This window comes from Fundulus heteroclitus, chromosome 17 (genome assembly GCF_011125445.2).
Source record: "Fundulus heteroclitus isolate FHET01 chromosome 17, MU-UCD_Fhet_4.1, whole genome shotgun sequence".
NCBI lineage: Eukaryota > Metazoa > Chordata > Actinopteri > Cyprinodontiformes > Fundulidae > Fundulus > Fundulus heteroclitus.
Window position 1 is genome coordinate 15,641,125 of NC_046377.1, and position 23,793 is coordinate 15,664,917.

The 23,793-nt window shown below is 38.1% G+C and overlaps 1 protein-coding gene across 1 annotated transcript in view; it reads left to right on the forward strand.

Moving 5' to 3' along the window:
• The window catches only part of LOC105931181 (proline rich transmembrane protein 4), a 35,376-nt gene extending 11,870 nt beyond the window's left edge, over window positions 1-23,506 (forward strand). Inside the window, exons 3-4 of the mRNA XM_012869754.3 lie at window positions 9,114-9,251; window positions 17,783-23,506. Coding sequence (XP_012725208.2) covers window positions 9,114-9,251; window positions 17,783-19,824 — 2,180 coding nt within the window. The 3' untranslated portion in view covers window positions 19,825-23,506. The remainder of the gene's footprint in view (window positions 1-9,113; window positions 9,252-17,782) is intronic.
• The last annotated feature ends 287 nt before the right edge of the window (window positions 23,507-23,793 follow it).

Below are 23,793 nucleotides of genomic sequence, written 5' to 3' on the forward strand. Positions count from 1 at the left end.
AAAATATGTTATTTATCGTATCAGTTTCAAATCTATCAAAAATCAATATGGAGGGTGATTCATAACTGCATAAGTTAAAGAGGAATACACAAGTTTTAGATATCATAACTCTATCATCAGAATGAAAAATATTGATACTTCCATTAAAATTAAATTGAATGATTTGCTAACAGAAACAAAACTTACTAAACTGTGAAATGTATTCTAAAGATTTCCCTCTTAATTTGGATTTTATGTGATGTAACTATAATTTAAGGTGTGGAGGAACAAAAAAGTAGAATTCAACAGGATTATTGACCTCAAGGTGACCTATGAGTTCCCAACCAGAACTGCCATGATCAGAGAACGCAGCAAAAGATTGCAGCTGCTTCGGGTTCTGTTCCTTTTCTCTCTCGCAGATGGACGGATTTCCAGGCTCTGTCATAGCAGCCGTTCTGTCTGAACAGTGCGCTCACTCTGAGGCTGGAGGCAGTAAAGTCTGGTTGTCTTAGTGTTTCCTCTCTTTTGAATTTGGGACCAAATTGTACACAGTGTCAAACGGTAAACAGAGAAGATCCAGGTTTTGTCTGGAGAGCAGGTGCCTGAAGGCCAGCCAAAGCAAAAGCTTGATAACCCTTTAAAGAAGAATAAGTAGAACAACAAGAGGTAGTGTGGAACATAACCATCCCAACCAAAATCTGATTCTTGACCTGCTTTGAAAAAATAGGAGGAAGGACATCTTTAATGGTGCTGAGGGTTTCTCTGTCAGTAATAAACTGCTCTTAGAGATTCTCCCTTGTTATGACATCAGGTAATGATCACTCCACAAGGGGAAGAGTTTGGTACATGTGTGTTTGTGGCATATAAAACATCCTATGGATAGATTCTGCTATTTTTTTTCTTCAAATCTTGTTGTTTACATTTACATAGAGAAATAGTTCCAAAAGACCAGATAAAAATACACGGATGTTGTCAGATCTATTTTACTGGGTCACATACCTTAGGACATATCTTTGTGCCTCAGTTAAACATCCTACAACGAAAAGTTGCCAATGGTAAATAAAGAGCCTAAAGATCCCCTTTAAGAGATATTGAGTAACTACAAAATAAATATGTATATAAAAGGAAGACCAGAGAATTATGCACATCATTGTTTGTGCAGATGACATATTTGAAATATTTATCTATTTTTGAAAATGCAGTGTAAAGTTCAGTACATTGTTTTAAAAAAGACTTTAAAACATTTCTTTTTAGCAAAGCTTTTGTTCCCCTTTAGATGTTTTTTCTCTCTTCTAAAAATAGCTTTTTTATTTTTATTTTATTTTATACTTTTCTCTTTTTTTACTTGTAGTACTTTAAGATCTTTTGATGGAAAGTGCAGTATAAATTAAATGTATTATTATTTATTATTATTACATTTAAGGAATGTTGCATATATGTCTGTAAATTTAAAAGCAATGAATTAGACTAAAAGTGTGTTTCAACGGTAAATGGAAATGTGGTTTTAGTAAAAAGTTGTCCTACAGAAGACAAAAAGATTGAGATTTACAGCATAAATTTAGGTTCAACCTGGGTTTGTTTCCCTCACATAAATGTTGATCCTTCCATTGTCATGAGCTCATTAAAAATATTGATGGATAAAAGAGGAGATTTAGGCCTGAGCTTTGTTTATTTTTAGATCGTATAACCCAGTGTATTAAGAATTAATAAAACAATAAAGGTCCATTTAAAAATTATAATCCCCATAAAATGAATTACCTATTAACTGTGGATCATTTTAAAAAGGTTACAAAGTTCTCAGCTTAAAAATTAGATAATTCAGTTTAAGTAATACATTATGTTTCACAGGCACTGAAGCAGCTTTTTGATTAGAACCCTTCAAAAACACGTTGCATGTTTTGAAAAGATCAGAGACGTTATCAGTAGGATAAAAGATAATTTCAGCTCAATTTAGCGTCAAGGTGAAGGCACTTTCCAAAAGCCTTTTAATCAGAGTGTGAAATATCTCCAAAGGTCAGATTTCTAAAACTTCGTGCCACTACAAAATTAAAAGCTTGGAATCAACTTTCAAATGATACACAGATGAGTAGCTTAAAATGACATTTAACAGTTTTTAATGTGATATTATGTGATTCGGTGGTCAAACAGTCAAATGATTGGATCGACAAACTCGTAAAGAGAGAATGGCCAGCAACATAGGAGCTCTTAGAAATATGAGCTTTAGAAATAACAGGAACATAATTACAGAATCTTATTAAATTTCCAGTCCATCCATCAAGAATAAAGCAATTGAAGCCATTGAGCAATATGCTGTGGGTGACTCGAAAGACAGTTTGGATGTTGTTTACTACTATCATCTACCCTAAATCCCCATGTTAATTTTCCATTTCACTGTTACTTCCAGACGTAATACATCACACCCCCTTTGAAATCCTCTCATACTACCACTTCAACCAGCTAGGATGAGTTTCTCAAAAGCAAAACCACTTCAACTGTGCATGAGTCACCCTGTAAATAAAGAGAAGACAGTCTAATGTGCAGATTTTACCCTTGCACGAAAAGGGAAAGGTGATGAACAAAGCCAGCTACTGCTGGAGTGTATGTTCCAGGAGTCTCTTGTTTGACATTGAGGCAGTACCACCGTTTTTCTTGCCCAACCCCCATACCTGGTGTGAGGCTGGTGTCTGTATGCTTAATGAGATTTCAAAAAGAGATGCTTCATGCAAGTACAGACACATTCATCATGTTGGGTCAAAGGTTGGACAAGAAAATGATGAGTCGATTATTCTAAGCAAAGGAGGGCTTTGGGATGCATTTGATGAAATCCTGATTGATGAGCTTCCATTGTCTAATGTTGCCACCGCAACGCATGTCTTTTAATATATACTTTAAATACACCATGGCATTTAAATGAATTTCAGACTGTAATTTATGACATTGTGTCATCTTATTTTCATTTCAGAATACTCTGAATACTTGGCATTTCTGATTGACCCTCACGTTCCTCCTTAGCCTGCATATATTTCACATCAACTTCATTGTTTAGAGCTACAGTTTAGATATAATTGCATAGGTTTCTGGGTTTTTTAGCACTGAAAAGCTCATTTTCAATGTTCAAAAGCCACTGTACGTTCCATCTTGGGGAACTGATTCCGTTTATCATATTTACAGGTAATATCATACATTAAGAGGTATACAGTGAAGCCTTCTTTTATATATCAGCTGTGTTGGAATGCACCAATCCCAGATCTTGATCTCGCACCCTGTGCTGAATCTGCTGGATGTTTTGTCTGTGGCGACTGTTGTGTCTGCTCTTGTATGCAGCTGTGCACCGTACGCTGGCAAACAGCAAAGCGAGGGGGTTTCAGCTGGGCGGAGAGGGCTTCTGTGTTCATGTATCAGTATTCTGAATGCACACTCAGCGAAACCACCATCTCTCCTGTGGGACCGTCTGTTTGCCAGTCGCTATTAGGATGGCGAACAGGCTTTGGCCATTTGGACTGATCTGTCTCTCCCAACCCCCTTTGGTTTTTAAAATTGTTTTATCTTTGTAGAAACACAACCCCTTTCACTTTGTTCTATGGACATAGAATTCAGCTTTAGGGACACTGATGGTGAGAGATAAATATATATAAATAAGTGTACACACAGTAAAGGTGAATCAATAGGTAGTTCAACATGCACTACCTAGTTTTGCAGAATGTGACTAATCCCATCTCTAAAACATCTTCACCACAAAAGCAGGTAGCCTTTAATGTATCAGGGGAGCATTTGCTGTGTGGCCTTGCCCTTGAGAAGGCTGTCAGGAATGAAAACGAACAGCAACGCTGCACATCTGTGCCAGATAATCTATTGAGGGACCATGCAACATGTGCAAAGCAAGGGCAATTATGAGAGAGGAGGACAGAAATAGAGGTTAGGGATGTAGGTTTTTGAGAGGCACTAGTATTAATGCATTTAATTTTATGCTCCCCTCCTACCACTGTTTCTGGGATAAATCAAGAAGAATAAACCCATAGCAAACAATTTATAGCCTGCAAGGATATGTCATTATCATTGTATGACAGATAAACTTTTTTTTCTTGTAAGAAACCATTTTTTATGTCTGACCAAATGTAGGATTACATTTTAATTTCTGTACTATCTTTTTCTTTATGAAAGTCAACCAAAAAATATCTTATAATATCTTACACAATATTTTGACTTTTTATTTTATTTTATCAAAATAAAACTATATCAGTATTCATTTTCAGCTGCACAATGACACAGTTGGTAGCACAGTTGCCTTGTAGCAAGAAGGTCCTGACTCCAACCTGGGTTTTTTTTTCCTGTGCATGCGTGGGTTCTCTCCAGGTACTCTGGCTAACAGTCCAAAAACATGACTGTTAGGTTAATTGGTTACTTTAAATTGCCCTTAGGTGTGAGCGTGTGTGTTTATCTGACCTCTCGCCCATCCGACCTATCCGTGTGACCCTGCACAGATAAGCAAGTATAGAAAATAATGGATGTTCATATTCAACCCTAAAGACCTAGAATAAAAATGGAGAAGCTTATTTTTCCCAAGAGTAATACTCCTTTCGGCCACCAGAGGCACTAAAATAGAGCCCAAGCATGAGAAGTGAAATGGAAAGTCAAAGGGCTGTAATCCAGAAACCAATCCCCTCCTTTCTAATCACAGTCAGACTGTTAGGAATATTGAAAAGAACAAAATCAACCAATTATTGAATTGTAAGGTGGAAGAACAAAAAAATATTGCTTGTTTCATGAACACAAATAAATAAATATACGGAAGGTTATTTTCTTGTTTTCTTGAAAAAGTAGTATTTCTATAGATTAAAAATAAATTGCTGACAGATTTTGTTCCAGAAAAGAAAATCTAAAAACTTAAAATGACTGAAAGGTCAAACTTTTGAATCTTAGAAAGAAAATCAATCTTTAGAATAAAATCAGATATAAAATTATCTGCGATCCCAGAACTAAGCGTGAAAGCATGAACAGTGACTGGCCAACCCGTTTAAAGAAAATGAACGATTTTGGTTTTATAGGTTTTAAATCAAAAGACTAACATGGTTGAACTTAAGTGTTACACCACTTAATCAATCTACCATCAGTGGTACACAGGCTGTACCACTGATGGTATACAAGAAATATAGATATTAGAAAAGTCAAACAGATTAGTTTTTATTCATAAACTGTGACTGGAGATCCAGTAGAACAAAATATAAAATGAAAAGCTGAAGAGAAAGCCAAGGAAATATGATATAAGCACTTACTGAAACCTGAGGACTATTTATTACTGAAGGAGCAACGACCAGATGCAAGGCAGGTGTAATGATCGAGAAATTGCTCTCATGTATACAGAGTACAATTTAAAAAAACAGAAAGATCTTAAACCCGACATAGAATGACAAAACCTAAATAAAAAATAAAAACCCTGGCACAAAAAATCCTTCTGTATCATTTTAGTTTTCACCACAGTTTTCAGCCTGAATTATCCAAAATAGAAGAAAAGAGCTGCATGATGGAAACTTATATAACAGGAAAAGAGCAAAACAGAAAAGTCAAAACATGTCGCAGCAACCCTTTATTATTATCCATTATGATGTAGATTATCATAATGCTGCTTTCTTCCACTCTGCCCTCCAACCAATCTCTGCTTTCTCGGTCAATTTAAACTCAGCCTGTTTCTAAGGAACCCATGGGAGATTTCTTTTCACAAGACTCACTCAGGCTTACACTGATAATGATGAAATATGGAGCAACATCATCTTACTGTAGACTACAATTTGGAAGTCTACAACACAACGTGAAAACTGCCTGGCCAAAAATCACAACAGCTCAGATTTTTGTGGGTTCTACATTTTACACTCATTGTTATTGTTGCTGATTGTGATAAAAAAAAAAAAGAAAAATGATTTAAAATCCAAAAAGGGAATTATTTGCTAATCATTTTCAGATATTTTTTGTGATATGTAAAACATATTCTTGCATTTACAAACAATGAATTCTAGTCCTTTGTAGTCACATGGCATTTTCTATAAATATTTTATAGCTTTTACATACTTAAAAATAGCAACAACAACAAAAAAAAAAAAAATCTAAGAGTGAGAAACCTCCAAAAAACACAAGGGGACCTCTTTAGGAGATGATAAAAGTATATTATGTATGTACTCATTAGACATTAAAATGATAATTCAGCACTAGCCTGGAAAATTGACCTGCTTTGCAACTAAAATGGAAATTCTGCTTCACCAGCCTCCTTTACAACCCCTTTTGATTTTATTTTGCTATTCAAGCATTTTCTGCAAGCAGTCGATCATTAGAAATGTTGCGTATGATGAGCTAATGACCCGGAACCCGGCTGTTCTTACATGATTAAGTGAGTTTGTGCACATGTTTACTCTCATTAAACCATTTGCAGCAGATTTTATTATACATAATTTAATCTCCTGTCACATGAACATGTGACGTTGTCTGTAAGCAGATGTAAGAAAATGGACTGAGCTGGTTGTGCAGAAAAGTTTTACAAGCTTATCTTTATACAGAAAGTTTTTAACTCTACAATTTATCTTTATTTTCCCATTTATCTCCATCAATAATAATATAATTTTAAATTGTTCAACAAAACCACATCTAATCAAGGTTTGCACCTTATATTCTTACATTTGGTATACCCCTGGTACAACACTTGCCTTTACTAAACAAAACACTTTAACAGTTAACACTTTAACTCGCTCAATGTTGTCTAACTTATTATGGCTTTGACTTAAAGGTAAAAAAGTAAAAATTTCCTGCTAAATCAGATTAGCATTTCTAGAATAAAACACACAATAGGAAAGTTAAGTAGCTTATCCGTATTTCAAAAACGATATCAAAGAGTTGCCATGAAAAAAACAAGAACAAATGAAAACTGCTATACAGCATTGGTCAGAAGTTTACATTCGTTCATCCTGGGAATGGGCAGCATACTGATTTGGGGATTTTAATTATACATTTTAGCTGTTATTTTTCCAGGGTTTAATGACAATACAACAAATAACTGCAATGATTTCTTTTGAATCAATTAGGTGCACACATATGAATACATTGTGGATAATCTCTCATCCCCACAGGCTATTATGTATTCACTTCTTATTTTCACACACATTCCTGAAATGTCCCTTAGCAAACTGCACCTGAATCATAATCTTTTCTCAGACGTTAACAAGTTTCTGGCATCGTTCTAGCTGGATATTCGACCACTCCATTTGGCAGAATTGATTGAGTGCATTTACATTAGTTGGTTTCCTGACACAGATGAGGCTTTTGTGCAGATCTACAAATGTTCAACAGGCGTGATGTTGAAGGCTTTAGAGAGGTCTCTTCAGTCACTTAATGCTTGTGTTCTTTATTAGTTTAATACCATTTTGTGACGTTTTATTTTTTTATTTTTAATAAAGGCTCTGTGTAGCTTCCAACTACACAGAGCATTTATTTTATTATTTTCTCAATGGAAAACATAAAGGTGTCCCAAGTTTCAATCCTGTGACCTAAACCATCCACCATCAGATGAAAAGAAATTATTGAGGATATTCAGGAACATCACAGAAAACTACCAACGTTTAAATCTTATATTAGAAGCCACTGTATTTTAAGCAGTATGAGGAAGACTTTTTGAAAGTGTTTTATTGAAGTGATCCTCTGCATCCAGCAGCCTGTTTACAGTCTTCAGAATTATCATTATTAACGATAATAATGTTTATACTTATGCAGCTAGTTTTATTCTTAAAAATTATATATATAGGCTGTTGCACATTTTAGTAGAAGGTGTTGATATTACAGGCGCCTCATTCTTGGGTGGCACTATCTCAATTAATGGCAATATAAGGTTTGCCTCATTGTAGACAGCAGGTGTGTAATGATGTGAAAGTTTCCTATTTGAAAATGAATGATCATTGCATGTATATATATATATATATATATATATATATATATATATATATATATATATATATAAATATATATATATATACTAAAATGTGCAACAGCCTACATGAAAGAGCGAAACGCCTTCTGGGGAAAAGTTGTATGGTCAGATGAGACAAGGATTAAGCTATTTAGCTATAATGACCAAAGGTTTCAATGGAGGAGTCAAGATGAAGCACTGGAACCTAAAAACACAACTTTTAAGCATGGTAGTAATGTCAGTGCTAATAAAAGTTGCCTGTCTGTGCTTAAAGGCCAAGCATTTCAGCATTTTCTGACAAGAGTGCACAAATATCCAGACAGACTTGTGCCAGGATCTTGTTCATTGCTCCTGTAAGTGTGTGCATTCTCTGGAGATATAAGTACTGTATGCTGTTATGACACTGACACTGTATGGAATAGAGAAAAATCCACTGTAAATAGAAATTAATTATCATATAATTTATGTCTGGTATTAACAGTCCATCCAAAAATGAAAACAAAAGAAAAACACCAGAATGTTTTAAATAACTCATAATAAGCCCAAAATTTCTTCTATTTATGTTGATAATGTTTATGTAAACCTCTGCCCAGAGCTGTACCACTGACCAATATCAGATTTTTCACATCTCTATTTTTCTACACTTGTGCTTATTATTTTCCTCATGATCATTTTAATTTTGAAGAGTTTTCTGCATGGAGTTTCAAAATCGTTTCCCAAATTGTATCTGGTATGATTGGTATCCAACACTGAAGACATAAAAGGTCATCAATTTATACCTAATCAAAAGACAGGAATTTGTATTACTTTTAGCCATTAAAGTCTAAAACTTCAGTTTCCCAGTGGTTACACTAGTAAAGAGTCTGGATTTGCAGTGAGCCAGGATGTACACACCCATCCACATAAGGATGTCAATGTAATTAGACCACAGAGGCCCAGTCTACTGTTCTATGGATGGCTGCCTGCGTCTAAGTGGTTGATAGGCCAATCCCTGACAGAACTGGGTTGAGAAAAATCGTCGTTCCATTTCCTACAGAGTTAAGTCTCAGATATGCTGTGTGCAGCGTAAAGAAACGATTCAACTGTCCTTTGGGTTTGCTAATCTATTTTGCTTTACCAAAGATGCAGTGCTTCGTAAATGAAATTACGTCAAGATCACTATGAGGCAAACCTCTATGTGTCTTCCTAGATCTGCCGGGCGAAGAGGCTAAGGAGAAGGATGAAGGTGTGGTCACTTCAGCTACAGGCGGGGTTGCTGACATACATTTGACAGACACTTCCACATCATCCGCTCAGCTGCTAACAACATCCACGGCACAGAGCACAGGTGAGTAAACACCGCAGCAAATCATTACGACTTCATTTAAATGACGGTCCTGTTTAATCATGTATTTTTAACAGAAAAAGGCTGTTTGCTGCCTTGTTCATAAGCTCTCCTGCATGCTTCAATATCTGCAAATGTCTGAGATGACTGGAAGAAACAATTACCCTGCATGCTTTGCTTGAAATTACTAATTGCTTCCAGTGGGAGAGGAAAACTGCTCACACAAGCTAGCTGCTTTTGAGAGCACCAGAGACAGAGAGGAAAAAATGGGGATAAATTCCCACCCACTGAACATACATGCCTCTGTCCACTCTGTCAGATATAAAGACAATAATGGGTTCAAAGACAAGCAGCTACCACTGAATTAGCTACAAACACACTTCTTTTATTGGCTGATTAGATAAGAGTGCTGCAGTTTTTGCCAATAGGCCATTAATATTTCTTTCTCAAATTTGCTGTCGCTGCAGTCCTAGCTATTAGTCATTCAACACACAAGCACAGTTACTCCAGCTGGCACAACTAAATAAAGTGGGATATCCTCAACGAGTTCATTTCTTTCTATAATTCAATATGTTGCTCGTATAAAATATGGATTAAAATTTTCTTTTTTTATTTAATTACATGCCACCCATAATCATTAAAAAAAACTGAAATTTAGAAATGTATCATTTCTGTAGCTATCACAGAACTATAACTGTGTGTAATGAATCTATGGAAAGGGAAAATTAATTTCCCTTTCCACATTTAAATACTGATATAATAATGTTAATAACAATTTGAATTTATTGGGATTTATACATAAAAAATAATTAACTTATTTGCTAGAATTTCCCTTTGTCAGGCATTGCTGTAGTCAGAACTTCTAGCGTTACAACATTTTACCTATAAATCTTTAACATTTAGCAATAACTTCTGTGTTGTGCTAAAATAATAGTATACAAGATATTGCTGGAAGAACGTTAATTCATGGTGGATATTAATCCAATCCACAAAACTAGATTAATGTACTGAACAAAACACCAACAGTAAAAACTGCACACACGTTAGAACTATCTGCCTAAATGCCTTCCACGTGATAAAAAGATTTATAAACAAACCCACAACAAAGAAAAGGCTCATGGGAGTTTAAAACTATTTTTCTAACCTCCTGCAGCAGCTAGTTGTGCTGTATGCCGACAATATATGTACATAAGCTGGAAGAAAAAAGGCAGGTTTGCTTTCAGTTGGGGTGTTTTATTTTTATTTCTGCTGTCCTCTGGTTTTTCTGACATTAGAATGCTGGTTCAGCCAATGTTTTCTTACACCTGTGATGTGAAAAACTGATTTATTAATTTAATATGCTAACCCACACCAGTTGGCTTCTTGGCCGAGTGCCATCCTTGTAACCATCACATTTAAAACAATGTATAGAACTGACTTCCATCCCAGCTCCTCCTTGTCATCTTGCATCTATTTTCATTAGTGCTTTGGTTTTGCCTGTCCACCTATGAAGAGTCGTGATATACCAAAAAGTGAGCTATAATTCGAGATATGTTACTGCGAACAGAAACAGACCAATTTCTTTGACAAACTTGATCTGACTCAGTTGTAAATGAAACTTCTAAATCAAATAGCCCATTTAAGACCCACAGAAGCTACAGTTATAATAAAACTTTTTTACCTTTTATTACACCATGTGTGGTTTGACTTATGTCTCTAATAGTTAAGTTTGGATCTGCAATGGCTTAATAGTATGCCATTGGGGAATTTAAAGCAAACACCCCCACAGTGAAAGTGTATAAAAACAGATTTTTCAAAAAGTCAGTTTTAAGTTGTGCTTTAAATTAAAAAGCCTTCATTGCTACAGTTAGGTACATTATCCTCATCTTTACTGCCAGGATCACTGCTAGTAGAAAAGTGTAGGTCAGGGATGTATTCACATAATGTAAAATGATCAAATATTGTTATGAAGCCAGTTTTAGCAACTAAAATTGTGAATACACATAATTACGAAGCTTATTTCTGGTCTGACGTGTTTTTGAATGAATCCACTTTTGGTCCCGTTAACAGCAGCAGCTGTAACCTACATTAGCTCACCCAGAATAGCCGATGATGTGAAGGGATTTTCAAAAATAGACCTGTCAAACCTTTCATGCATTACTGATGGAAAGTCATGGGCTATTTCATTTGGTAGGTCAAAAGTAAGTGAAAGAAAAAAAAACAATTATTGTAAGTTGGTCCAATAAATATACCCAAAGTGACTGATGAAACAAATTAGCAGTAATTATACACACTGTTGACAGCAAGGTTTTTTTTCACTGCCTAAACTGTTTAAGCAGCTGTTGTTTCACAATTCCTCTCAAGTAAACTTGTCCTTCTTCTCATAATGTTTAATTTAACTTCCCTCAGAGCTCCCATTTAATTGCTTTTGCAGAGGTAAACCTAATGGAAAACAAAGTCAATCAGCTTCCAACTACACAGAGTCTTTAGTTTCATGTTGCAGAATCAACTTACTGCCAATCAGAAATTTATGTGGGTTTTGTGGTCCTTTGAGGCTAAATAGAGTGCTTTGTCTTTATTGCTCCAGCTCATCTACAGGTTAGGTGCCTCAAGTGAGACATTGCAGTCGTTAAAAGTGAGGCTGAAAGATATTAAAACATAAATACAGCCCTGTGCTCCAATTGTGGATTTTCTTTTTGAATATTCTGCTGTTAACCTTCATTAAAAATGGAATAGTCTCAGCTTAGATTTGTGCAAAATAAACCTACAGAACTTGCAGCAGAAATCATCAGCTACAGATAAATTAAATCCCCGATTGACTCGTAATTTTTTTTAAGTAAATGGGAGAAATACGAAGTCCTCCCACCATTTTGTTTTATATTCCTCTCAAATACACTATTATTTATATTTACTTTATAAAACAATATAACCAGCTCTCCAAATATGGAAAGTATGACAACTGCAAACATACCAAGACATGGCCACCCAACCACCTAAACTAACAGGTAGGGCAATAAGAGGATTATCCAGAGAGGTAGCAAAGACACTCACGGTGACTCTGGAGGAGCTGCAGAGCTCCAGATATCAGGTGGGACTATTGGTTAGGGCACAACTATGTATCATATATATCCCGCCCCTTTGCTATGGAGCCCTTAAAAACTTCTGGTGCAACTAATTACCTTCAAAAGTCACACAATTAGTGAAACGAAGGCCACCTGTGTGCAAAAAAACAACATTTTTTTTGAAAAGCTTGTGAACCTTATATGGATCGGTCCCGAATGGTTGAGGTGGGAGCGTGACAGGATGGATTCCCGGGTGTTCGTGAACGCACAACTATTGCAAGACTTCAACTTGCAGGCAAGGTTATCAGCACCACTAAGCAGGAAGCATTACACCATGAAGACCAAGGAGCTCTCTTAACAAGTCAAGGACAAAGTTGCTGAGAAGTAAGGGTCAGGGTGGGGTTATAAATAAATTACCCAAATCCTTGATGTTACCCCAGATCATCAGCAAATCCATCATCTTTAAATGGAAAGTACCTGGTACCACAACAGACCTGATCAGTCAGTCTGCTCCTGAACCTTCAAGTGTTGCTGAAGTTTTCATCTACCACAACAGACTTGCCAGGAGAGGGCACCCCACCATTGCTCACATACCGGACAAAGAGCTTTAATCAGAGGCAGCACAGAGACCAAAGGCAACCATGAAGGAGCTGCAGAGCTCCTCTGCAGAGAATGGAAGATAATTAGACATCCTGCACTTGAAATAAGATGATGGAGACGAGTTGTTCCTATTTTAAGCGCAAAAGTCTTACCCCACTGGCAGATCATCTTATTTACCTACTGAAATCAAGGACAGATACACTCATTTTAAGAAAATATTACTTATTTTTAGGTCCATTTTCGCAGTGTAGTGTTAAAAATAAGATGGGAAATTTTGAGTTTGCCAAAAAGGCACATGGGCAACTTCCCAAATATTTGGAGGAAGGTGCTCTGGTCAGATGAGACTAAAATTGAAGTTATCAGCCACCAAGGAAAACGTCTTGTGAACACATTGCAAGCCACTGCATGTTGTCTCTGTTGGTATCCATCATGGTTACTTTTCTGTTTGCTTCTGATGTGTCAACACAGCTTAGCACGAGAGACTTGTTAAGTCAGGAATGTGTCAGATAACCAGGCAGCATGAAGTGGAATGTCATGCTCTCATGTGTCCGTGCACCGTAGCCACCCACAGCGAGCCGACGGATCAAATGTGGCACCAACTGACAAGAGCAAAAGAAAAACATGAGTCTAATTCAACACCCATCACTGTTTCCACTCGGTCTGACTCACTGGCTTCACTGCCCTGAAAAAAAAACAACAACAAATGGCCAGACAAGTCATTGACCTGACACTGTGCCAAACACCACTTTCTTTATCGGCCATCTCCGCATTTAAAATACCCACAGCTGTGTTTGTTTAACATTTCAGCCAAATTTCCTAAACCGCTTCTAATCTGCTGCTATGACAAAATCACCGACCTAAGGTGTTTATATTCTTGGAGTAATACCATATGTTCTGATATAGTGCCAAGCAAAGGTTTTAACATGCCAAACATTTCCTCTTAACAAGCAAAAACACATAAATTACCATTTTGTGATAGACCAGCACTACGCAGCGCACTGTCAATTGAAAGCATAATTATACTGAGTTTTTATACAAATGTATTCAGACCCCTAATTTTTTTGTCTGTCCAACCCTCTTTTACGTCTTTAAGTCTTGCGCAATTGCAGGCTGAACATTAAAAACTGGCTCAAGCTCAGTCAGGTAAAACTGTGAACACATGAGAACAGAAATTATAAAGTGCCAAAAAGTCTGAGTTAGATTCAGGTCCAGACCATTCTAACACATATTATCTAAATCAATCGATACGTCCTGCTGGAAGGTAAACTTCTGCCCTAGTCTTAAGTCTTTAGCAGCCTCTAATAGGTTTTCTCCCAGAACTGCCCTGTCTTCTATTCAGCTTCCCTATCCCTGGTGTAGAGAAGCAGCCCCATAGCATGATGCTGCCACCACCATGTTTCACAGTGGGCTTATAGTATTCAGAGTGTTAGTTGTCCACCAAATGTATTATCTTGCAGGGAGCTGCCATGTCCCTACGTGACATGTGGAATGAGGCAAATTGTAATTCCATTCTTAAAAAGGATAAACTGATCAAGATCTGCCTCCCGCTAAAAGCTGACAGCAGTCAATCTGTAGTGAATCTGCTAAAATGTTTAAGGGATGTCAAAACATGGATGAAGCTGAACATTGTGTCTAGATAAAAACAAGTCTGAGGGGATTCTCTTTGGTAAATCTGACCTGCAGACAGAATGTAGCACTGCTACTGGGCCTCTAGACTCATTTGCTTCCAACTCTGTCAGAAATCTTATTATTATGTTTGACACCGACCTCAAATGTGTTAGGCGGGTCTGTGCAGTAGTTCACCATTGCCTTTACCATTTGAAGTTGATAAACAAAAGTAAGTCCCATCTTCCTTGGAATGTCCTTGAAAGTGTTATTTATGCTTTTATTTTAACACTAGACTGGATTTCTGCAACCCCCTCTGCAGTGGGATCAGCAAAACCCTTTTCCGTCATCTTCAGCTTGTCCAGAAATGCTGCTGCGCACTTGCTAACTAGGAAAAGACTACTTGAACTCCTCATCCCTATTTTATCTTCTCTATACTGGTGGCCTGTTACTTTTAGAACTGAATGTAAGGTTTTACTTCAGGGTTTTAAATCTCTAAATGGCCTTCCACCACCTTATCTCACTGAACTTTAACATAAACACAGTCCTCGAAGGACTCTGAGAATCACAAATCTTTATCATCATTATGCGTTAACACAATGACGTTATTGATAAGACAGACACCGGCTCAGAATGTACACAGATTGCACATAACATGCAGACTCAAAAAGAAATAATCTCTCCAAAACCCTTTCATTTCTTCCTGAAATCAGTTGTTTGTACTGACCAACACCACTTCCTGAGAAGCTTAACGCGTACAAATAGTCCTTAGCATCTATTAAAGACTCAAAAAGTCAGATAGCAGTCCCGGAGATGTGAAAAGCCAAAGCTTTGAGTCGTTCTGATGACTCAGCTGGTGACTGAAGGAGACCGAGCTTTTTCAGCTGCAGCTACTAACCTGTGAAACACTCCCACAATATCCATAAGGTCCACCAGCACCTTGGATGATTTTAAACTACATTTAAAAACTCTTCTGTTTTCATTGGCTTTTGTTTATGGGGAGCTTGATGTCAGTGTTGTTGGTTTTTGCTTGTATTGTTTTATTTATCCTAACTGACGGTGTTTTATTGGTCATCCCATTTACTAATTTATAGTCTTAATTTTTGCTTGGTCACTCTATTGTGTATGATAGTGCTACATAAAAAAAAAGATCTATTGATTTAAACATTTGCTCAGTGTTAAGGACAGAAAGTTTCTCTACTTGTGAAAAAAAAGTTCTTAAATACTTCTTATTACATAGTAAATACATTTGTGGCCACAATAACCAGATCAGGATATTATAATTAAAATGTATTCAAGTCGTTTGGCTGATTTAATGGCTGTATAATATTCCTTTCCTATCTGAAACTAACATCCACATCGGAAATGTAAGATATATAAATACGCTGACATGTTTGCTGTCACAAAGTAATGATTGTGGAAACGATGCAAAAGAAAGTCCTTAAAACAGCATTTTGTTTGAAAAGTCATCAGACTGTAATATATAAAATAAAAAAAAAATCCATCAGCTCCACAACAAAGCCTCTTTAAACAGCTCAATTATTTGTTTTTTTCTTTGCTCCTGTTGGGGAAATGAGTAAGTTCTGGATACTTCAAAGCACTCTGTGACGTAAAGCTGCTGTATCACGCCGACAGATGCACTAGTAGCTCACTGTGGGGTCATATTTCCTCAAGCTTGACATTTTCATCAGAGCCTAGGACAGCTATTCAACACTGAGGTAAAGAAACAAGAGCGAAAAATGACAAAGATAAGCAGCATATAGAGGGAAGACCGGAGTTAAATGTTTTAAAACTTTTGAAGCAGTTAGACGAGACAGCTTCCAATATTGTTCCTTGATTGTCAGCCTTCTCTACATTCCTCAAGATTAACACACTTGGGCTGAACAACACCCATTGGCCTTGTGCAATGCATCAAAAAATGCAAGAGAGGGTAATAATATTTACCCCTCAGCAGTAATGCAGGGATAATAAAAGATCTCTCACACCCTTTCTTTCTCCCCCTGCCGCTCTAGAGCCAGACATCATTAACATAATACAACAAGCAGCAGTCTTGCATTTAGTTTACACACCTAAAAGACAGAAAAGCCAACAAAGCAGATAATAGCTTGTGAAAATTCTTTTACATTTAAGGTCTGTAAAAGAAAATAGTGTAGTTTGCTAAAAAATAAATAAATAAGTTTAGAAATAGCAGACCCACCTATGGGTGTTCCCCCTGTTTTGCCAGCATGGGTTAAAGGAAAATTATCAGCAGCAGCAAATTAGTAGGCTCGAAAAGGGAGGGTGAAACATAGGATTATATCTTAACTTAAAAAAAAAAAAACAGAACAGAAAATGTCAGAAATATCCTTGCGTGACAGGAAAGGGATGGTAAAATGCTAACATTTCCCACTTCTCTAAAGCTGCCTTCAGTGTGATTAACTCTGTTATCAGTTTATTCTGTCTGTTGTTCTCTGTCATTTGGCGTCCATTATAGCACCCAGAGGTTCATGAAGGTGTTTTTGTCTCTGAAGCGAGCAGCAAAAATGACTAATGAGTCTGTGTGTGCAAATCAGAAGCTGCTTCTCCTTGTGTGTTGCACTATTATAGCTATGAAAAGCTGGCAAGCGCTGGATAATGACTATTAGGAAATAGAACAAGCACAAAAATGAGAAGCTCGGTGATGTGGAGTCTACAACAGACACAAGCCTTCAGTGTGAACTCGCTGGTTAACATCCAGTAATAAAACCTCACTGGCATATACAACGAGGATTAGCTTTGCATGCTTCTCTGGAAATTTCACACAAACACTTATAGACACGGTTCCTCCCTAATCCTCAAAGCTAAATGACTTCCTTTGTAGTGCCAAAACATGACAAAAGTAACATGGAAAGTCCAGATGGCTTATGTAATGCAGGAAAAAGTAGCTCTGTGGTTGTGAGTGGGCGCTTGTGCGCGTACACACACACACACACACACACACACACACACAAACACACACACTTTTTTGGTTCTAGCTCAATTTGAAGTTGTCTACTTATTTTTCCACAGGATTAGCACATTCAGCACTTATTATTTTTGCATCGAGGATCAAAGAAGATTTGTTTTCCAGTTAGTTTAGACTTTTATAAAATCCTTTCTTATCCTTATATCTTCTTAAATGTTATAAAAGATTTTTTGCACTGCTAGGCCAGTATTGGAAATGATCCATCATCTTGTTCTCACTTCTCAATTTTTGACTGCCACTGTAATCTGACCTATACTATCAGATATGTAAAGTGAATTTAATCTTATCATGGTCTTTTGCTGCAGGGGTTTCCTCTGAATCTCCATCTATACTTCTGTATGCTGAAGACTGGATGTCTAACCTACCAAGCAGCGACAGCACCTTACTTCCAGACTGCAATAAAGAACGCTCTGGAATCTGCAACCTCTCCTACACCTGGGATGCCACTCCTTCCCTGAGCATGAAACCCACACAGAATATCACTGCCACAAACCACTCCACCAACCCCTTCCCAATCCCTGCTACACCCATGTTGGTGCCCTTGTACACAGACTGGAACAGTGCCATGGCGGCCTGGGGCCTGGCATGGGAGGCACACGTCTACGGTGCAGGTGGCGTCTTTGCATTGCTAACGCTTGCCTCTGCACTCAATCTGCTTTGTTTGCCACTGAGATGTCCATCAGGGTGTGGCTACTTTGCTCTTGTTAGCTTGTTCCTTCTAGCTGCAGGATGCACCAGGTCCTTCTCCCTTCTATATGATGCCTATGGCCACCAGGATCGCATATCCTCCACAGAGGCCTCGCTCATGCTCTATGAAGCACCTTTTCCCTGTCTTACGGCAGCATTTGGTTTGGTTTTTCTTCTCCTCTCAATGCGCTCAAGAATGCAGCTCTCCTATTCAGCCTTCCAGAGACCCTGTTTCCTGGCCTGTCTGGTTGTCTTGCACTTTGCCGCTGCATTTGGTCCGGTGACTTTCTTTAAGTTCTACCAGCAAAAGCCCCCTTTGTGCCTCTTTCTGTCATTGATCTCCCGGGGAGCCTTTGTGGTACTCGCAACATTTTTATCTGCTGCCTATTTTGTTTTCTATATCTATGTCCGGGCAGACTCAAAGCACATCTATCATCTGAACAACACATCTCCAACACCTGCTGAACGCTACAACCGCTGCCCATTTGCTGAGAGCAGGGACTGGAATCGCGCGGCTTTAACCGTTTGTCTTTCAGCCTTGTTCTCTTTAGCGTGCGCAGGTCTGCAGCTATACGCAATGCTTAATGCTATGGGTGTTATTGGTGGAGAGGAAGTCTTCAATCCTTGGCCCTGGTGGGCGTTCCAGTTTAGCTGTAGACTATGTGAGCTTGGAGTTTGCCTCACCTTAGCCTTGGTGGTTGCCCAACCAGTTTTTTGTTCTGACCAACTTCCAGCAGCTGGAAGCTGTTGGACTGAACTCCTAGCGTCCAAGTCCCCCATCCTGCCCGGGACCTACCAGTGGACACTCAGCCAGCAGGAGAAGCTTGCAATTGTTGACACCGTTGGGCTCGGTGAGACGGAAAACCTTCCACTGTACACTCTGATGGATGAGAGGCTTGGAAGCAGCCTGAACGGCTTGGACCTCCTCTACCACAGCAACCGGGCCTTAGCGTACCGAGACCTCGACTTGGATTTAGGCTTACTGGGTTCGGAAAAACCTGAGGATGGAGGAGGCAGAGAGCCTTCGGGTGGATCCTCGTTTACAAGCGACTCCACTACAGATCTGCGCCCCCCTTCACCGATCAATTTGCGGCGCAGCATAGACGAAGCACTCTTCAGCGAAGCCTTATTTCCCATGAGCCTCTTCAGCCCTATTCGCTGCAGTGACACATCGGTAAAAGACCACTGGACGCTTCCGAGCAATGGTCCCTGTGATCCTCTCTCCACCGACTCCAGTCTTTATCGAACCTCATCTTGCCTAGAGATGTCCTCTCAGCCACAGTTCCCTCCCACCCAATCTCAAGGTGTAGCCACAGACGGAGTCCCAGCATCTCCCTCCGTGGGCTCGTCGTCGAGTGGTTCAACCCCTGAACGTTGGAGAGGCAGTTCCTCTTCCTGCTCTCTTTACCGTGCCTCGCTTGCTGGCTCCTCGCTGGTCCTTTGCCCAAGTTCTGAGAGACATACGCAGCAGCTTCCGCAGGAAGGGGGCTCCGATGTGGAACCCCATAACCGACCAAGAAGCTACCAAGCCCTGGGAGCAGCGTCGCAGGAAAGCCTGAGCCTGTCAACCGAGACAGATCGATCTGTGCAGCAAGAATTCATCACAGTTTGCAGACAAATGGATTCTTTAAGCATCTGCAGCGAGACTATAGATTTATAAAATGAAAAAAAAAAAAAGGAGACCTGGATTAAGAAGGACCTAAAATGAGCGTATGCTATGTGCATCAAATTGACTGGAATTTTAAAATGGTGTTTGATAGTGCATGTCAGCTTTACATACATCTTACAGACTTGAGATGCCAAAATGTTTCAGGGGGTTTGATGAGACTTCTTCAAGCATTTAGTGAATGTCCCTGTGAGTCCAAGTGCCAAGACTGTCAAAAGCCAAGAGCTGTACTGTTTGTACATTTTACATGTCTTATAAAAGGAGATGAAGTGTGTTAAATTAAGACTTACTTTTGCTAAGTGGTGAGATGACAAGAAGCTATTTGTACAAATGTTTTTTATGGCATTCAAACATTCCATTAAGTTGTACTGTGACCGATATAAGCTCTTAAGTGCTACCGTTGTAATGACCTCCATAGGTTTACAGTCGTTATAGCTAATCCCTACTCTGGATGTTTCTTTTGTTTGTTTTTTTTCTCCAAATGTAAGAGCCTCACACCTACATATTTCTCAAAGTTATGGCACACCAGTGCCCTCTGCTGGCAAAGGCACAGTGTATTTCGCAGCTGTTTCAATACATACAGTGTTGTAAGAAGAAAAAAAAAGTGTTTGGCCTCTTACAGATTTTGTCTGTTTCTGCTTTTTTGCCACACGCTTCAGATAATCAAACAACTTTTAATGTTAGACAAAAAAAACTAAGTAAATATTTAGCTCACTTTTTAAATGGGTCTCATTTATTAAGGGAAAAAAGCTTATAAACTTATAACTGATTGTGACCATCCCACTCTGATATCGTTACTTTGATTTAGTTCAGCAATCTTATTCTAAACGTAAGACCGCAAAATGGTGTCTGGACGATCACCTTTAGTGTTTTCTGCAAACGTCTATTTAAAGTCATTGGAGGACATAGTGCATGTTGCCAATTTAAGAGTAATTGTGCAGACTCACAGATAGCTGCCATCAGTTGGAGAGCTTGATTGAGGAGATGTTCTTCTTCCTGGTTAAGAGAAGCAGGAAATCTAAGGACCATTCCACTAGAGGGATGCCCACTACCCACTGAAGGTGGGTGGATGGAAACCACTGATGACTGAACAAACATGGGAAACAAAGAAACATGGCCTGTCAAAAACACTATAAAACATCCAGTATAATCAATTAACGTTGGTGATACTGAACTTACAGCTCACATTATCAGGATTTCCTCCAATGACGGTGCAAGAAATTTTAATAAGAATCCTGAGGAGGAATATGAAGATATTTACTTACACCAATAACATGTTAATAATGTCATCTTGAAAGCCTTTGCTGCATAATAAACTCCTCAGGCTTATTGTCCTAAACATCAATATTTAAATTGATCATTTCGTCATACAGGACGGTATTATTTAACATGGCTCCAAAACAGTCATACTGCTGGCCTTAGCACAATCTAATTTAAAGACATTTACAGCAAATAACGTTTTTAGATGTTCAAAGCTCACTTGGAACACACAAAAAAGTATATAATTAAACATATTTAGAACATAGTAAGTACATTATCCAGATTTCTTGCCTATAAATTTTATAACTTAGCATAGTTTCAGGGCAAGATTTGCTGGACTCTTTTAATTATATAACTGAAGAAGTATTGCCCACGTTAGCTGTTTTTTTATTTTTAGGTTTACAGCAGAAGAAACAAGTCCAGTGCCCAACAGAACCAGAGCAACTACGTACCTTTGTCCGGATATCCCGTTTATTTCTGTCGTTTCTATCTTATTTTACTTAAATGTAAATGTCCGCTCAAAGTGCAGCTCTGACTTTCCTTTTTTAATGAGATGCACCTGCGATAACTGACGAGGGTCTGAGGAGTGGGGCCCCTTCAGGGAGCTCTGCAGAGGTCGACAGCTGTCATTGAAAACTGCACATTGCCACTATTCCTCGTCGATTCTACGTTGGTCGTCCCTCGGTAGCCCCCTTCCAGCTGGGTTCCCAACGGTACACCTGGCGAGCAGCGCCCCTGGGTGGGATCCCATTGTCTCATCAGTCTGCAGAATATTTTCCAAAATATATTGGGGATCAAGAGATTTATTTTATTAAAATTATAGATTAGCTTCTACGTTGTTCATACTTCTGCCATTTTTAGCCAGTCTCTTATTTACTAATTCATTAAAACTGATCTTAACGGAGGAAAATGAGGCCTGCAGTGTTATGGAAATTCTTCCTGGATGAATCGCTGATTTTCTCTTGAAATTATTTTGGTGACCCATCCAGTTTTGAGAGGGTTTGTCAACGTTTCATGTTTTCTCCAGATGAGAAGAGCTCTCACTGTGGTTCAAGGAAGTCTTGGAAGTGGCTTTCTCGCCCTGAATAACTTTCTTATCTGGTTATGGATTTATTTAGATCAATGTGTCTTTTTCACATCTTGCTTCATGTTATCAAACAGGTTTTACTTAACCGATCTCTTCATTACACCGGCCAAGCAGAAACCAGGCGTAGGTATGGGAAGTAAAGAAAAGGACCCAAAACTGGTTCAATAACAGCACTTTAAACAGACTGGTTTGGAAAGTGTATTCCCCTTATTAAATTAACTGATTTCTGAATTCTACATTTGGTCAGTTTATTTTTGTCAGAAAAAAATAAAATAAAAAAATTCGTTTGAGCCAAACCATTTACAGCACTTTCAAATCCTGACAGTACTCTCTCCAATTGGCATACTAATTTATGTTGAGAAAAAAATATATATGTTAAATGTTTTTATCTTCTTTTTCTTAAGTCTAAGAGTAGATTTCATTATATGGGTTCACAATGCTGATTTTTAATAAAGACAGGAGCTCATGCACAGTATTATGTATGTATTTATTTTAACATATTAAACAGCTAAAGCAACCTTCCTCTTACGAGTGTTTTTACTGTAAACATCTTTCTCGAAATCCCAGGTGGCTTTACAAAACGAGTCTTTTCCCATCAGTTTACAAAAAAGGGGCTTTTATTAATAATAATAAAAAAAGAACATTTGGTTTTTGGCTGCAAAGTGTGCCATTTTGTGATGGCAACAGCTGACAAACGGAAACTTGCACAAAGAAAAAAAAAAAAAAGAATATTAAAAAGTCAGTTGTGCTTTCTGGATAGACCAACAGGTCTCAGTACTTGACAATTAAATCCTAAACGGCTAGAGAACCTGTCGTAAATGGAGAACTGAAAAAGAAAACTCTTCAAGCTGATTGTAGGCAAAGGTTTCTTCATATACAGATATATCCGTTCACATTTTCTTGCAAATCAGTCTGCTGTTAGTTGAACTTGTGTGGCTTAGAGAAACTACATTAGGTTAGAGGAAACAGATAGCAATTGTTCAAAGTGAAAGTCCTCGCCATACTTTTTTTTTTTTTTATCAAATCTTACTCCGACATCAACTGAAGGAAGGATAAAGATACTGTCGTTACGCACCGAGCCGTCACGTGTCCATCTCCGTTTCAAGGCATACCTCTGGTGAACAAATAAAAACGTGCCCGACAGGAAAGTAACGAGAGACGAAACTGCAAGCAAACTGCTGCACCACTTTTGGTTTTAACGTAAAGTTAAAAAGAAATGTAAAACAAAACAAAAAATAAGTGTAAAATACGCTTGGCAGTATGTTTGCAATCCAAGCAGAATATAAATACAGCCACACTTGGCTTAGTGAAAAAAAAAAAAAAAAAAAACATGCATTATCAAAAAAAAAAAAATACCTTCCAGCTCAATTCAGTCGCCAGGACCAGACAGGTTTATTATAAAGAGTTTTTCTGTGAAAAAAATTCAGATTACGAACAAGGAAATAGCCACTTTGCTTAAGTGCTCATGACTGACCCACTATATATCCTAAACATAACTGATACTTATCGTCTTTTGGTCCTTTTCATGTTAAATATACCGACAACACAAAGACGGGCTACTGTTTATCTGGCTCAGTATGATTGAACTTCTAAGTGGAAAACACCGCCGTGGATCC